The 16,580-nt window shown below is 47.5% G+C and overlaps 3 protein-coding genes across 3 annotated transcripts; all 3 read right to left on the bottom strand.

Moving 5' to 3' along the window:
* Positions 1-1,223: 1,223 nt before the first annotated feature.
* LOC144102483 (uncharacterized) lies at positions 1,224-3,430 on the bottom strand. Its single transcript, XM_077635745.1, has 3 exons — positions 3,296-3,430; positions 2,350-2,588; positions 1,224-1,418 (listed from the first exon to the last, which is right to left on the bottom strand). Exons 1-3 carry the CDS (start codon positions 3,428-3,430, stop codon positions 1,301-1,303), a joined length of 492 nt encoding a protein of 163 aa, XP_077491871.1. The 3' UTR covers positions 1,224-1,300.
* A 3,579-nt stretch (positions 3,431-7,009) lies between these two features.
* Positions 7,010-9,383, bottom strand: LOC144102480 (uncharacterized). The gene is made up of 3 exons (XM_077635744.1): positions 9,372-9,383; positions 8,067-8,320; positions 7,010-7,127 (listed from the first exon to the last, which is right to left on the bottom strand). The coding sequence occupies exons 1-3, from the start codon at positions 9,381-9,383 to the stop codon at positions 7,010-7,012; spliced, it is 384 nt and encodes a 127-aa protein (XP_077491870.1).
* A 3,857-nt stretch (positions 9,384-13,240) lies between these two features.
* On the bottom strand, positions 13,241-15,235 carry LOC144102479 (uncharacterized). Its single transcript, XM_077635743.1, has 3 exons — positions 15,224-15,235; positions 14,215-14,513; positions 13,241-13,358 (listed from the first exon to the last, which is right to left on the bottom strand). Exons 1-3 carry the CDS (start codon positions 15,233-15,235, stop codon positions 13,241-13,243), a joined length of 429 nt encoding a protein of 142 aa, XP_077491869.1.
* Positions 15,236-16,580: the final 1,345 nt, after the last annotated feature.

Here is a 16,580-nt window from a genome sequence, read left to right as displayed (position 1 = left end):
AATTTACGTAATATAAAGGGATTGAGCGAAATTCATTATGTATGAATTACAATGATTGACGCACTTGACAGGCGACAGTGTTGAGACTGATTAGTTCGTGCGAGATCGCGTTGACAAGACAGGGCGATAAGAGAAAGAGGCTGACAAAACACTGATCTTGTGTCAGTCTTCGAGTGCCCCGTTTTCGTGCTATTGCCTCAGCATGATTTCATTCGTTATAGTTAGGCGGGGAACATCACTAAGTGTCAGCGGACAGGTGTCCTGACTGGTGCCTATACGTTGTGCGTTCTAAGCTCAGCTCTTTCGGAAAAACAAAACCCTATTTGTGGTTTGCTTTTCTAACGGCCCTCCTATTCTGTTATTGCCAGTTTCCGGTATGGCGTGCCCGGTATCCTTACCATGTTCACGTGTACATGCGTACGCGTGAACGCCGAATGCTTTCGTCGGCAAAATCGCAGGGGCTATGACAATTAATGCATTGAAACTTTTCTGCGGGCTAGTTGGTCTCGATATATAGAAAGCTCACAACTATGACAATGAGCGCTCGCGGTAGGCGTTGAAAGTTTTTGACGGGCTAATTGGTCTTTATATATAGTAAACATTTATGTTCTTGCTCTGTTCGTGCTCACCACTATAACAATGAATGCTCGTGGTAAGCTTATGACTTTAGTAATTACGGCTGCACAGAGCCAAAATCTCCTTTAGAATGTAGCTGGCGGAAGAGAGAATGGCGGTAATGGTTATGCTGGCAGAGCTTCTAGTATTGTTCTTCCCTTATAAAAATTGTCTATAGACAGTCTTTAGGCTTTCTATAGACTCTATTGTCTTCCTATAGATATTTCTTTTGTCTATTCATAGTCTATAGACTCTCTATACACAAAAGTCTACAAAAAGTGCATGGCCATAAATCTATAGATTGTCTAAAGACTGTGTATAGGATTTGTATTGCATATAGACTGTTCTCTAGGATTTGTCTGTAGGTTGTCTATAGACGGTATATAGTCTATGGACTGTTTATAGAGTGCCTAAAGAAGTTTTTGTGAGGGTTAATTGGGGATAAATTATTGCGAGTTTTTTTTGTTGCTCTTCAAATAATTATTATGTTCACACGACAGTGACCGAGTGTGCCTAGAAGTGTTCACTGTCACTCGTCTTGTGGAACTCAGGCAACCGACCGTTCATGCGAGCATTAAAAGGACAACTTCGTTGAGGACAAGCAACAGTGTTTATTCATCCTCAGAAACACGGAGGAATGTTATCGAGTCATTGGCCAGCGGGAGTGATCGAACGAGGCCAGTGTTCAGTACACGTAGGCCCTGGTCCGCTCCTGGACGTATCCTGGACGGCTGTGGTACACGGAGCTGCGGGATCCGGTCAGCACTGGGGCGTGGTGGTAGTCGGTCTGCTGGTATGGAAGTCTGCAGCGGAGAACATGGGCAAGAGAGTCAGTCATGTGCCACTAGGAAAATTACTGTCGAAATTACCGACAGCTTTTTCAGACATTAGACATCTACGAGTTGCTCTGAGTTCGCAGGAACAACATCGTCGTCGCCACTGTCATAATAATCGTCATAGAAGATATTATTGAGCTGTAGCCGCAACTAAATTATGAATGCCTTCCTTTATTACTGCCTTGTACTCTATATATAGTCTTGACAGCAGTCAAAAACAGGCACACTTTGTTTTGGTGTTTAACTGTCATTGGAGTATAGTAGAACACTTCTGCAGTTACGCTTCTCGCCGATCTCAAATTCCCGTCAATCCCAGATTTGAGTCCTCTGAGATCTAAATTTAACAATACTCTGCTTTCTGCAATAACCCCTCTTAGGACAGCATCTGTCAGCTTGTCCTAAGAATCTACAGTAAGGTATAAGTTACAAGCAAAGACAAAATCAAAAATACGCGTGCCTTTTTTACGTATCATCCCGTTTGTCGCACGTCAGATGATCGGCAGCTTGTGATTAATGTATTTACCTAAGTGTGAAGCAAGCTCAGCGTTGCTTTTACAATACCCTTCACCTCCAGCCGCAACAACCGTACCTTTGTATCCGGTGAGTGTAAGAGCAGTTCGTGTGGCATAGCTATTTTGTCCGCATAGCCTACCACATACACATACTCATAAGTCTAGTTCTTGAAACAAAATTTACCATTCAACCGACGTTTCCTTGATGAACCCCCCTACATTATCTAAATATTCTTGATAGAGATATTATACACCTTGTTGGCAACCTCTATATACTTTTCAGCAACCCGTGAGAAACTTGCTGAGGCAGTGACCACTTATAGAGACTGCCCGTGCATGCTCGATTAAGCGACAAACTTTCGATTAGAGCTGCGGAGTCTGCTCACCCGGTGAGTGGGTCGTGGTGGACGACGGACGACTTTGGGTGCACCACCTTGCTGTTCTCGATGGTGTAGCCGTACTCGTGGTGGGGCACGTGCACCAGCTCCTTGTGCGCTGCCACCACGGGTGCCCTGACCACGGTCTGGTGCAACACCGGGGCGTGCACCAGGGCGGCGGGGACGCCGTAGGTGAAGACTGCGCCACAGTGGGCTCCGGCCACCAGAAGGCAGGCGACGACAAGGGTCTGGTGGGAAAAAAAGGCGAGACAATTGTCTAACAGTTCATCGCTCACACGAGGTCACCCGTAGCTTTTCATTAATAGAGGTACAGTCAGAACGCGAGCTCGAGTTCGCGGAATGTTTGCTAACGACAGACAAACGACATTTCACAAAACAGCAAGAAACCGTAGAAAAAAAAACACTTATCTGGCGCATCGGTGTTCTTATCTGCGCAATATATGTTTGTGATTGTGCACTTCTACCTCCACGCTCAAGGTACTAAGCACTAATTCGATGTGATGTGACCCCAAGCTTCCCCATCTTGAACGCCGTCGATCTCGCTTCTCAGTAGTTAGACTGAACTTCAGTCTTTACAGATCGAGCTATTGGCCGTATTATAATATTACCTCAGGTACCATGAATCAATACACTTCCACAATCTGCAGTATTTTGCCTAAAAATGCCAATTCCTCCGACTGGTCATAAAATCCCTTTTCTGGCAATCGGCTTACTGCCATTTAACGCTATCGAACAGTCAGAAGAGATGCCACCGAATTTCACCACAGTGAGGCCTAAGAAAAGTAACTTATGGAAAGTATCACTTGAGAGATGTCGCAGTTTGATGTCGAGAAGCAGTATGATCGCTCTTCGCTTTTCTATATTATAGAACACCTGCCAGAACGATGCACAGAATCACCTAAGACTAACGAGAACAAAAGCCGTGGCGGCTTACGAGTGTCTTCATGGTGCTCGAAAGGATGGAGGTAGCCCGAAGGGAGCTGGCTTGTTCTGAAGGCTTAAGAGCCGAGTGTGTCTTCTGCGTGCAGTAGCGGCCACTTATATACCCGCAGTCGGCGCCCGCCCCCATCGTTACAGCAGACCCCCCATTGGCTGTGAACAGGCAAATAAGCTGCGGTATAGGCCTGCTTTCGTAAACAACCGAGTATTTCACTTATACATTGATTTGCTGCTAACACGGTCCGAGAGCGTGACAAAATTCTACCTGCGCGCCCTTTCCATACCGACAGTATACAGATATCGGCGCCTTCACTTTCGGCAAATCCCTTTCGCCTTTTTTTTCCTGCTTTCAAATGTTTCATTGCCTCATTTCACTATTTGCTTCTTTCTTGCTTGTTCTCTTCAGCGCCGACAGATAACGGCGGTGTTACCTTTCAAGGGAAAGCTGCTGGAGTTAAAAATAGAAGAAAAAGCTTTAACGCACAGCGGCCTGTGTGGCAGTACGCGGTGAGGCGTGGCGCCTCTGGTCATTGGCCATTCCGGTTTAGGGGCGCGCGTGTCGCCAGTACGCGGGGAATGTATGTACACGCCGCCCGGCGACTCGCAAGGAGTACAGCTGCTTGTACTTGCGGACTGGGCGTGTAAGCAGCTGTCGCGGTTTATCGACTGCACGTGCGTACGCAACGCCGTGCCTTGCGGTGCCTTGCCCAGCCTCTTTAACTGCCCTGTGGTGGACCTTCCGAAAACTGCATATGGACTGGAACAGAGTGCGCAAATATTTAGAAACGCAGAAACGGTTCAGCGTCATCTATGTTTTATGTGCCATCTTCTGACAATCGTAGTAATTACGCAACTGATTTTTCATGAAAGAAGCGAACAGTCGACGTCTGTTGTTTCGTAAATGCGAGTTGGTAGCTGTGGGGGGGTTGCGGTTTGGTTACCAGAAGATATGAACTAGAGGGAGCTGAGAATTCTTTACCCATCCGCTAGGCCTAGGTTCGAGGATTTTCCAGATCCATGTTGTCACAACGCGATGTGATCACCTGCGCGCTCGACCGCCATGTCGTGGCGCGCCATGGTTGTCTGCGTAGGCGTGTCGCGCAATTGACGTCACATGAATGAGGTCTGTTAGCTGTATAGCCGCCGTAGGACATAATCTGAATGAATGAATGAGCGAGTGAGTGAGTCAGTGAGTCAATGAAAATTGTATTTACGATGAACCACCTCCGGGTCGCCAAGGCTGGCTGACCCAGGAATTCGCAACGGCAGCTGCAGAGTCTAGAACGTGGACGACGTGTCGCTCTAAGCGAGGCCAGGTCTTATTCTCCAATAAGTTGTTTCGAAAAAACAAACAAACATACATATCCAAGAATTCTAGAAAAAGGAATTTTTGCACGGGAAAGAGTTTATGAACGCATTTTTTTCATAAATTGTAAAATTTCGCTACAACAATCAATATATCTGCAGATCTCCCGTCCGCAGGCTTGCATTGCTATGACCGTTTTTGCGATCGTCAAAAGCGTTCGCCATAGGGTTTTCTATGCCCTTCTTAACTGCTCGATGCGAGCGATGGAAACACTATTAAAGAGAGATATTGCTACAGACGGGAAGAATGGACCACTACTTTAAAAATTTACGTAACAGTACGTTGCAATTTTCCAATATTCAAAAGTTTTGCCCAAAAATGTTGGACATGAACAACAGAAGCACTGCTTGTGTTGCCCTATTCTGGTGCTGTTCTTTCACTGTTTGGGATTTCCGTGATGACAATGAAAAGGAGGAATACCAAGTGTCCTCACCTCGTTCGTATTTATGACTATCGCTAAAGTGTCGATTGGTTTTGCGGACAACGTGAGAGCGATTATAGCTATGGATTCCAATGTCGCAGCACCTGCAGCAATGAATTTTCATAATCAGTTTATAACTCCAGCATCGATGGTGCAAAATAGTTCGGAATGCGTGCATATTTGGTATTAAGATTGGGTGGGAGAATAGACTGTTTAACTTTTGAACTGATGCACCGATCTTTATGAAGATTTGAGGAATGAAGCAGACTGATGGCGTTAGAACAAAACCAAAATCTGCGTATTATACCTTGAGCGTGCAAAACGTTATGACATCACAATGAGATAGTGTGTGTATCAGTTTAGAAAACTATCGTTTTCGAAACAATTGTAATTTGTTCGGTTTTTCTTCGTGGTGAGTCCAGAAAAACATCTCGTGCGGAAAAAGGGGAGAAGTCGCTATTTTATGACAATATTTAGTAAAAATCACAGCACTGAAAACTAAGTTTTTTTGTTGCTATCACTGCTTTTAAAAATATGACTTTTTATGCCGCAACAACCTAACAGATGAGAATGATAAGTACCTTATCTTGCCTCCTACAAAATTTCGGTTCAGAAATGCGTTCAAAGCAAATTCTCGCTGCGGTAGTTTTCTTAAATGTACAGTTTGGGCCAAACATTCCAATTAAGAAAGACAACTTAAATGACATAAGTAGCTGTAATATTGTTTGGCGTGCTGTCTGAGTTAAGAGTTGTTGCTGCATAGTCACGAGTTTATTCTTCGATGCAGTGCTGCTGAATAGAAACTGCTTGCAGTTTTCGTGTCATATTTTTCAGTTTTTGAACTTTGTACAAAGTATGTTCGTGCTTGGAACTAGCTGAAATTATCTGAACAGTAAAGATAAGCGGTGAAGGTAGCAATAAAACGAAGGCCAGGTATTTGCCTTCGGAGGTCACGGGACGCGTTTACCCTAGTCAGTCAGTTTGTTTAGTACATGCTTGCCAACTACTACAGTCGAGGCCAGGTATTTTGTAGCGAAAGCTACATTGGCCACGAACTCGCAGTTTCGCCGTGCTCGCATTCGCACCGTGGTCGCACCGCACCACGTGACAAACCACGTGACTGGTCACGTGGTCAACCGGGTGACGAACCACATGACAACAACTAGCCAGACAACCAGACTAACCTGGACTTGCGATCAAGATTAACCAAGGCTAACCAAGCTATGACTTAGGCTTCGCTACGTGTACCCTGGCATAGCTGAGCTAAGCCACTGCCAATTTTGTTTTTGCTCGCGCGTTTAATGTGTTTATGCTGAAGTCATCACAAAACGCCTGGACAGGCTAGAAAGTGCAAAACACAATCTGCGATACACCTGTCGGCCACTGGTCCTTGGGTCGGAAATGGTGTTTTTGGGCACTGCCGTCAACACCTCGCACGCTACGTTCGCGGAAAAGCACTTTTTTTTTCATTTCTACAGCGCAGATCATGACCAAACTTGGAAGGCTTGGGAGTTTATGAACCTCGTGTAACCAAAATCTACAAATACTTCTTTATCAAACTCATATTCTTTTTTTTTGCCCCGGGTCCTTCCTCAAAAGCTGCTGGCAGTAATTTTTTTGTATGTGGCGTTTCTATTTTGTTCTCAAACCCTGTAAGTTATGTCTTGCTTGCGTTTGCTATTACTCTGGTATTGTTTTAGTTTACACGTTCCTAACCAAATGGCCATCGAAGTGCTCGTTGCTTCCTCTCACTTCATGAGTCTCGCAGAGCAATCGTCCGATGTTTCACGCGGGCATCTAAAGGACCGCTTTGTCGAGGACAAACATCATCGTTTATTAATCTTCAGACAGCGGCTTTGAGAAGAACATAGGAACGTCATCGTGTCATCAGCCAGGAGGAGTGATAGAAACGAGGCCAGTGTTCAGTAGATGTAGGCCCTGGTCCGCTCCTGGACGTATCCTGGACGGCTGTGGTACACGGAGCTGCGGGATCCGGTCACAACTGGGGCGTGGTGGTAGTCGGTCTGCTGGTATGGAAGTCTGCAGAGGAAAACTTTATAATTAAGGCTGCCCCAAAAATGCATAAGGGCCGATATTACCGATGATCATTTTCAGACATTCATTATCAGGGTATTACAGTGGGCTTAATGCACATAAATCCTTCTCGCATTCACCGTACTCACTGTTACCATTTAGGCAATATTATGCTACTATCGTCAGTCCACTAAGAAAGCAATGCCTTCCCATGTTTCCATTGGGTACCACTGCGTTCCTTTACTGGCATCAGGAACAGCAGCAATGTGGTTGGTGTATACGTAAATTAAAGATGTGGAATCACTAGTTTACCTACCTCTGTTATCATTTTATAAGCTTCGTGCAGTTCACCTAACCTCATGGTAAGCCTTGTGCAATGCATCCCTTCAGGACAGCGTGTTGTAGTTTCTATAAAATAAGCTAAGGTTATATGTCGACTACTGGCTAAAATTGTTACTAAAGTTACGATACTTGCAAAATGCCCATTTCTGTCTCACTAAGGAATCGCTGTCCGATTGCGTCCAATAATCGCCAGCGTGTCATAAGAGCAACATGATGCATGAACCAAAGCCAGAGTGGCTTTCAGTGTCCTCCTATGTTCGAGGCAGCAAAACCCGTATCTTCTATCTTATCAGGAGAAAATTACTTCGAGCGTTTACTGCTCCTTAAATTTTACCAATTTAAGTAAGGAGCGCTTACGCTGGTTTTTAAAAATGAAAAAAAAAACTCTCCAGCAGACTTTTCAATGACCAACGACCTAGCCGTCGGCCCCCGAAGGCTTTGTTGACAGTCCGTTGGGCCTTCAGTCTATTCTTTCTGACAGTCGGCGTATACTCAACGAACGGTTAATTGAAACCTGCTGCACGTTGTTCAACACGCGTTTAGACTTCGCCTTCACTTCAGGAAAGAAGAGGGCTTTCGACGCTAGCCCCGTGTTCTGCTCACCCGGTGAGTGCGTCGTGGTGGACGACGGTGGACTTTGGGTGGACGACCTTGCTGTTCTCGATGGTGTAGCCGTACTCGTGGTGTGGCACGTGCACCAGCTCCTTGTGCTCGGCCACCACGGGTGCTCTGACCACGGTCTGGTGCACCACCGGTGCGTGGACTACCGGGGAGTGGACCACGGCGGCGGGGACGCCGTAGCTGAAGACTGCGCCGCAGTGGGCGCCAGCAACCAACAAACAGGCAACGGCGATGGTCTGTAAGGGGGGGGTGAGAGTTTACTGAGAACGGCGATCGAGCGAGATTAAGAGCTGTATACAGGAAAAACGGCACACACCTCCTTTCTTTCTATCGCTATGCAGTCGGTGCTGTGACGTGTCGCTCATCCTTTCTTGGGTGTTTTTGCGATTATTTCTTACTCGTGCTCAAGACGGAATGCACTAAAAGCTCAGAAGCATGATCAATTTTGAATGCGGACGCCGACAATCAGGTTATATTTGCACTAGACCTGACGTCAGTTGTTAAAGGTTAATTTATGAATCCTGTGCTTAGTTACACTATTTTTTAATCTCACTACAAGAGTTACATTTGAAAGAAATCCCAAGCATTACGCAGCACTACAGCACAAAGCACTGAATATCATAACTGCATTTATTTAATACTGATTAAAGTGGTGGTTATTTCTGCGCACGTACACAGTAACAGTTACAGGCATGCTGGCGGGAACCAGATTTGTCCTTTTAAAGTTATAGCTCTATGGGTTGCCGCTAAAGCTATTTTATTATCATCGGTGTTGTGCAGTGTAATGATGCTTTGCACTATGCAACCGCGCGGTGGCTCAGTGGTTATGATGCTCGGCTGCTGACCCGAAAGACTCGTGTTCGATTACGGCCACAGCGGTCGCATTTCTACGAAAACGAAATGCTAGAGGTCCGTGTACTGTACGATGTCAATGCACATTAAAAAATTCCAGCTGGTCGAAATTATCCGGAGCCCTTCTCTACGGCGTCGCTCATAGCCTGGGTCGGTTAGGACATTTAACCCCATAAACCAAACCAAGCCAATCCGAACCTTTCTAATCTTTAGAGCCGGTTGTCCACACCGATTAAGCAATTTGACCGAAATTAACTATGCATAGCCCAAATAATAGACAGCGTTATTGAAGTTATCGCGCTGCAGACATCAGAAGTTCATTGTTAAAGTAAAGCTGCTTTGCGATCGCTGTTCTTTTCAGACATTGTAGTACGCCTGCCTGAACGATCCACCAGGTGTTTGCAGAAGAACGAGTGTGTGGTCATTCTGACTTACGAGGGTCTTCATGGTTCTTGGAATGTGGAAGTAGCCCGAAGGGAGCTGGCCGCTAGTGCTTCTGGTGATGACTGAAGACTCTAGAATGTGCTTTGTTCTAGCAAAGCTTGCCGCTTTTATACCCGCAGACGGTGCCCGCCCCTCTCCTTATGCTAGCAACCCCATTGGCTGTTACCGGGCAAACAAGCTTCGGCAGGCCTCGCACCTACTCCGTAAACAACCTGGCATTTCGTTTCCCCCATAGTGCAGTTAATGCGTTTCGAGAACGTGACAGAATGTTACTCGCGTGCCCTTTCCCCATAGACACGGCAGGTCTCGACGCGACCTTTGGGCAGATTCCTTTTTTTTACCTGCTTTTGCGGTGTTCCACTGCTTGTTCTAAATGTTTCCTTGTTTTCTCCGGCGCATACAGATAACGGGGTTGTCCTCTCTGCAGTGAAAGCGCGTAAAGGACATGCTAAGGGAAAGAAAAGTTTGGCGAAGAACGGCTGGCCTGGTGGATATACAAGGTGAGGCGTGGTCGTCTCGGGTCGTTGGCCAGTTCGGCTCAGAGGCGCAGGACGCACGCACACGCCATCTCAGCACGTGTCATCTTTCCGCTTGTGGCGCGCTCCGCAGGAGATTTTCGGCAACGCGGCTAGAGCTTATTTGGACGCCTGGACGGGACGACACCGCCTAATTCGCAACTGTCGCAATTCGCCGTCTATGCCACGAGTCTCTTGGCGCCATGCGAGGAGTGCTTCTAGGCGGTGACTGAATGCACAAAGGTTATTTGCACGTCTTCAGTGTTCCTGACGCCACAGACTGGCAGTCAGAGGTGTCCGGTAATACGAAGCCGGATTCCACCTGAGACTGCCGGTCCGTGGTGGATTCTGGCTTCGGGTTCCTGGCTTCGGTAGATCGCGCAGTTCGCATTTCGGTAGATAAGCCGGTAGAGAGACGGGACGACATCGCGCGAAAGCGGTTCCGCAACCGGTGAGCAATGCGACTCAGCCATCATCGAGGCGATAATACCAGCAGTGTGCCTAGAGCTGACAGCGCGTACTCCCGTGATACGCAAATAGGGCACACTCTAATTGCACGTGGCGTGGTACGTGTAAACACACGCTTCACAGTGCTTGCGGGAGGCGAGATATTAGAGAGCTTTAGCATAGCGTATACCACCAACCACCACCGCTTACCGCGGCCGCCCTTCACTCATCCTCATTTCCAGTTGGCTCTGCGGGCCATGTGCAAGTCAGCTGCGAGTACACGTGTCGCCTCGGATCAGACTGCGCATGCGCATGAGTGGATGGTTTGGTTTATGTGGTTTAACGCCCCAAAGGGACTCAGGCTATGAGGTACGCCGTAGTGGAGGGCTCCGGAAATTTCAACCACCTGGGGTTCTTTAACGTGCACCGACATCGCATAGTGCACGGGCCTCTAGCATTTCGCCTTCATCGAAATGGGACCGCCACGGCCGGAGTCTAAACCGCGTCTTCGGGCCAGCAGCCGAGCGCCATAACCACTGAGCTACCGTGGCGGCTCATGAGTTGATGGTGCCCGTGGTAAGCGGCGTTTACTGGTGGGCTAAAACTCTCCATTAATTATAGTTACGATCGGCTGTCTTTGCGAGTCTTTGTCTTGGTCTTTCTTACTATCTGGAACAAGGAGCCTTGTTAGTGCCGGTCGGGTTGCGGTCTTGCAACTGGAGCCCAGGGTCTCTCCGAACAGCACTCATTGTTTCAACAATGTGAGAATCTAGCCGGAGTATTACGTTTGCACTTAACGCTGTCAGAAATGAAGCCGAGTGCAGGTGGAGGGGAAGTCCCTGCCATGCAGCTTACCATCATAAAGCACGTTGTAGGGAAGGTCGTGCGTAGCTTGCACACGAAGCATAAAAATAGAATTGTCGCCATCTCGTCAATATGCGTTGTGTTTTTTGGGGGGATTCGTCTACACTAAGCTTACGTCGTACTTCTGGGGCAGTTTTCCTAGTTGGCTCGAAAGCTTTCTGGTTATATTTTAATGGCAACAGAATGGTACCATTACGATTATAAGTTCTCCCCCCCCACACACACACACAAAATACTTAACAGCTGCTACAGAAACTGCTGTCGGCTGTGGTGTGTTACACGGCCAGGTGAATAGAATGCACACCGCCCGTTGATTTAAAACGTTTATCGCAATAAAGGATTGCATCCCTCCGCTCAGGTTGACAACCCTCTGCAGAGGGAAATGATTTGAACGAGGAAACGAGAGAAGGAAGCTTGCAAAAAATTATCAATAAACGTCTATATTTTACCCGCCGCGGTGGCTCAGTGGTTAGGGCGCTCGGCTACTGAACCGGAGTACCCGGGTTCGAACCCGACCGCAGCGCCCGCGTTTTTATGGAGGAAAAACGCTAAGGCGCTCGTGTGCTGTGTGATGTCAGTGCACGTTAAAGATGCCCAGGTGGTTAAATTATTCCGGAGCCCTCCACTACGGCACTCTTTCTTCCTTTCTTCTTTCACTCCCTCCTTTATCCATCCCTTACGGCGCGGTTCAGGTGTCCAACGATATATGGGACAGATACTGGGACATTTCCTTTCCCCAAAAACCAATTATTATTATTATTATCGTCTATGTTGCGGACATTAGGGGATTTCGCTATAGGTATCTCAGAGTTGGAAATGGCTTTACCGGCCTAGCGTATTTTTCAAAGTTGTCCTAATAGGGACGCTTTTCAAAATGTTCGCCGTTACTGTGATGCCACAATGGTAGTGACTGTAACTGTATCAGTCGGCGCTCGTATTGTTTTTCATGCCTTCTATGCCGGATGATGCGAGTAGCAGCTTTGCCATGGGCCAGAGGCCATATTCGTGTCAGGAGAAAGCGGAAACGCCGTAGAAAAGAATATAATGACGCATAACTTGTCTTAAGCCCTTCCTCCTCTCTTGTTCATGTGTTGTTATGAATTCATCAGATAATAAAACATAGGAAGGAGGCTTCCCGTCTTGTTCTAAAACTCCTCCGAGACACTGATCTGGACTCAAAATGGTGACAGCAGCAGTTGATGACTACTGTAAGTGCTTGTGTGCGTGGCTGTGTAGCTCGTCTAGGCCACAGATCTGTGTCAAAAGCCTTGCAATCAATATTTCAGCGTGGCTGCTGTGGAGCAGTTGCCAGTTCAATAATTGCAAGGCTAACCCCACCAATAGATCAACTCATAAAGCAGCTTGCCTAGCATGCGGGCTTGTAGAATTTCCTATGTAGCAATTTGCCATTATAAATAAAATTATTTTTCTGCACCGATGCCTGATAAGCTACTGTAGCTTACAATGAGAAACGAGAGACAGCAACTGACACAGCGTAGGTGTCGTGCAAGCAAACAAGCCACATCAAGGTAACAAACAAACAAACAAACAAACAAACAAACAAATGAAAGAACGAACGACCAAATAAACCAACAAACGGGAACGTCTCCAAGTGGCAATGAGCGGGGAAGCTTGAGTACGGTTGTGGATGTTTTGCTGCAAACAATAAAAAATGAACACATTGCCTGTGGTTTCTCTTCTTTTGGGACATTGGTCTTGTGCTGTTTCGCAACAACGCGTTATGACGAGCCAGTTTGCACGTCGATGTACCCACCCAGGCGTACACAAACGCGGTCTTTCACAGGAATAGCCGAAGAACAGCTTTGTTGGGAAAAAGATCGTCGTTTATTCCTCGTCAGAAAGTAGGTGGTGATGAGGGGAGTTGAGGGCTATCATCGAGCCATCGGGTTACGCGTAGGGTAAAGGGTAGGGTGAAGGGTAGGGTCAAGGGCAGGGTTAAGGGTAGGGTTAAGGGTAGGGTGAAAGGTAGGGTGAAGGGTTAAAGGTAGGGGTGATCACTGATGAGGTAGCTGTTCAGTAGATGTAGGCCCTGGTTCGCTCCTGGACGTATCCTGGACGGCTGTGGTACACGGAGCTGCGGGATCCAGTCACCACTGGGGCGTGGTGGTAATCGGTCTGCTGGTATGGAAGACTGCACAGGAAACATGTAAGAAAGTAAATTGAGACGATTTATTAATGAAAATAAAAGCCGACATTAGTGGTAGCTTTCTGAGACATTCGTTATCCTCCAGTTACGATGTTCTGGACACGTCAACAAATTCCCAGTAATGATTAACATCATCGTGGCGATTTTAGCTATATCAGAAAAGAAAGGATATGTCTCGGCGTGATGACACTCCGTATCGCGCAGTGTTTGCCGCCATTAGGAACAGCCACAACGGGCGCGTTGTTTAATTATCGCCTAACTATGTCCCATTAGTTCTGCATTTATCTCTACCATTGTTCTGTATGCTGCCTTTACTGCTGCATGACGTATACTGCACTTCCACCTGTGAAACGTCTTTGAACGACACATGCTGCTTCGTCTAACAGTGAGCTGTTGGTGATCTGCGGAAACTGGGCGTGCAGAGGCTCACAGATCGCGAGCCATCTTTATCGGGAGCACGGATAAACGTTGTACGATGGATAGGAAAAGACTGGGTAGTTTTTATTCCTCCCTCCCAGCTCCTCATCAGTGAGGGCACAAAGGCTGCAGCTGCTTATCTCACCAGTCACTGCGACCTACTTCTTAATTCGCCATAATTAACAGCCCTACCATGTATATAAAGCACCTCGCGAGACTAGCTCTGTCGCAAGGCATTTATCCTTTTAGTATACTTTTGTAAATGATGAACCCTTTGTTCTGAAAAGCATTAATCACTCATTCTCAACATATGCTGAACAGACGCTAATCAGAAACTTGCTGTGAGCATTGAGTACGCGTTGATACATGTAATAGCTTTCGATGAAACCGAGTGATGTCCATGCCAGTTCCACAGTTTGCTCACCCGGTGAGAGCGTCGTGGTGGACGACGGTGGACTTGGGGTGGACGACCTTGCTGTTCTCAATGGTGTAGCCGTACTCGTGGTGTGGCACGTGCACCAGCTCTTTGTGCTCGGCTACCACGGGTGCCCTGACCACGGTCTGGTGCACCACCGGTGCATGGACCACCGGTGCGTGGACCACGGCGGTGGGGACGCCGTAGCTGAAGACTGCGCCGCAGTGGGCTCCGGCCACGAGAAGGCAGGCGACAGTGAGGGTCTGTTCAGGAAGACGTGGAGAACACTGCTGGTCAGCCTCAGGAATCTACCGACGAGAGGTCACATGAGCCTCTCGTTAAAGCTATGGCGGACTGTTATTTCCAAGTTCAGTCACGTAAGGGCTCAAAGTGAAAAGAATGCGCTCTCTTTAATATCGAGCCTTGAAGGATCAGAGAAAAAGCAACAGGGACAGAAACATAAAAAATGATGAACCTATATAAACTCAGCTCTGGGAACGAAGTTGCATATATCGCGGCCTAATGAAGCAAAATTATAATAATAATAATAATAATAATAATAATAATAATAATAATAATAATAATAATAATAATAATAATAATAATTGGTTTTGGAGGAAAGGAAATGGCGCAGTATCTGTCTCATATATCTTTGGACACCTGAACCGCGCCGTAAGGGAAGGGATAAAGGAGGGAGTGAAAGAACAAAGGAAGAAGGGTGCCGTAGTGGAGGGCTCCGGAATAATTTCGACCACCTGGGGATCTTTAACGTGCACTGACATCGCACAGCACACGGGCGCCTTAGCGTTTTTCCTCCATAAAAACGCAGCCGCCGCGGTCGGGTTCGAACCCGGGAACTCCGGCAAAATGATACGCAAAACTCACATATGGGGTATTTATGAGTTAGCGGTTTGATGTCAGTACACTCTGCGAGCGCTTTGCCATTTCTGGCATTGCACAACGTCAGCCCGAACAGGGCACGAAGTCGCTGGAGATAAAACACGACGGTGCAACTTACGAGAGTCTTCATGTTTCTTGGAAGGGGAAGTTAGGCCAACGGTAGCTGTGTGCTGTTGATGATGGCAGAAAGGCCGAGTGTGTATTTTCCCAGCATGGCCAGCCGCTTTTATACCTGTAAGAGGTGACCACAGCCCTCCTTACGCCAGCTCCCCCTGGTGGTGACGAAGCAAATAAGCAGCGGGAGGTCTGACACCTGTTTCGGAAACAATCGGGTGTTTCATCTGTGCCTTGCGTTGCATTTAAGGTTGTGAGAAAACGTGAGAGAATGCCACAAGCCTGCCGTCTCCATGTAGACAGTACAGGCCCCGTTCCAACCCTTTTGACAGATTCCTTTTGCTTTTCCTGTTTGTCCGATGTTTAAATGCCTCTTCTCAACCTTGTCTTTCTTTTTTCCTGTTTATCTCCAGCGAAGACAGATTACGGCGGAGCATCCAATACTGTCAAGGCTGGGCGAACTCAAACTTAAAAAAAAAGAAAAGCTCTACCATGAACGACCGGTGTGGTAACACACGGCGTCGCGTGGTCGTGTCCGGTCGTTGGCCATTCCGGTCCGCAGCCATAGAGCGCACGAGATTGCTGCTCGTATGTGCGTCTTTCCGCGTGGAGAGTGCGCCGCCTCAGTTCACAGGCGGCGTTCGGTGACGAGGAAAGAACGGCTCGGTTGCACTCCTGGGATGGGACGCGCACACTTAACCGACAACTGTATCAGGTGGTCGACTAAGCCATGCGGATGTAGCAAATTGAGGCAGCGCGAACAGACGAGGACAGACACTGAGAAATGTAAGGGTACACTTAATCTCTGCCTTCAGGGTATGATGCAATTGTGTAATGGATTAATTCTCGTGTATGCACAAGGTCATTCTCTACTTTTCATTCATAGATCCCTGGGAGTCCTCATACTACTCCCGGCGCAGTGGTGCAGCGGTTAAGCGATGCGCCGTTGCCCTGCGATGGCAGGTGCTCCCAGCGGTGGGCCTCGTGCGGCCCAGGTTGCTCTTTCTGAGCGGCCAATCATTAACTTAACAACCACCTGCCACGTTGGGAAGTTTGCTCACAATCCAGTGGCCAGGTTGCCATGACGCCGCAAGGTCACGTGACCTAGGTGGCCCACCAGCCTCCTACAAGTTGTTCTCTGGGCACCACCTGCCAGAGCCATGCTGCTTTCACAACGCCAAAGCCGACAACGCCGACACCAGATTTTCTGGACGACGGGTCCTTTAACGCTGTCGCGTTAGCGCACTGCAAGGGTGCCGACAGCTCTAACACGGGCATTCTTTATTCTTTATTTCCATCGAGAAGAACGTCATGCTTCGTCTGTTTAACGAACTTTTTCGCCGACATGCCTCAGTCGCTAA

Source organism: Amblyomma americanum, chromosome 8 (genome assembly GCF_052857255.1).
Source record: "Amblyomma americanum isolate KBUSLIRL-KWMA chromosome 8, ASM5285725v1, whole genome shotgun sequence".
Lineage (NCBI taxonomy): Eukaryota > Metazoa > Arthropoda > Arachnida > Ixodida > Ixodidae > Amblyomma > Amblyomma americanum.
The sequence above is the reverse complement of the archived record's forward strand: the minus strand, read 5'-3'. Positions and strand labels throughout refer to the sequence as shown.

Coding starts and splice junctions, on each gene's coding strand:
- LOC144102483 (XM_077635745.1), bottom strand. CDS start 3,430: ATGGGGGCGGGCGCCGACTGCGGGTATATAAGTGGCCGCTACTGCACG. Junction 2,589..3,295: donor CGAGCACCATGAAGACACTC/GTAAGCCGCCAC, acceptor TTTTCCCACCAG/ACCCTTGTCGTCGCCTGCCT. Junction 1,419..2,349: donor CACCACGACCCACTCACCGG/GTGAGCAGACTC, acceptor TCTCCGCTGCAG/ACTTCCATACCAGCAGACCG.
- LOC144102480 (XM_077635744.1), bottom strand. Junction 7,128..8,066: donor CACCACGACGCACTCACCGG/GTGAGCAGAACA, acceptor TTTCCTCTGCAG/ACTTCCATACCAGCAGACCG.
- LOC144102479 (XM_077635743.1), bottom strand. Junction 13,359..14,214: donor CACCACGACGCTCTCACCGG/GTGAGCAAACTG, acceptor TTTCCTGTGCAG/TCTTCCATACCAGCAGACCG.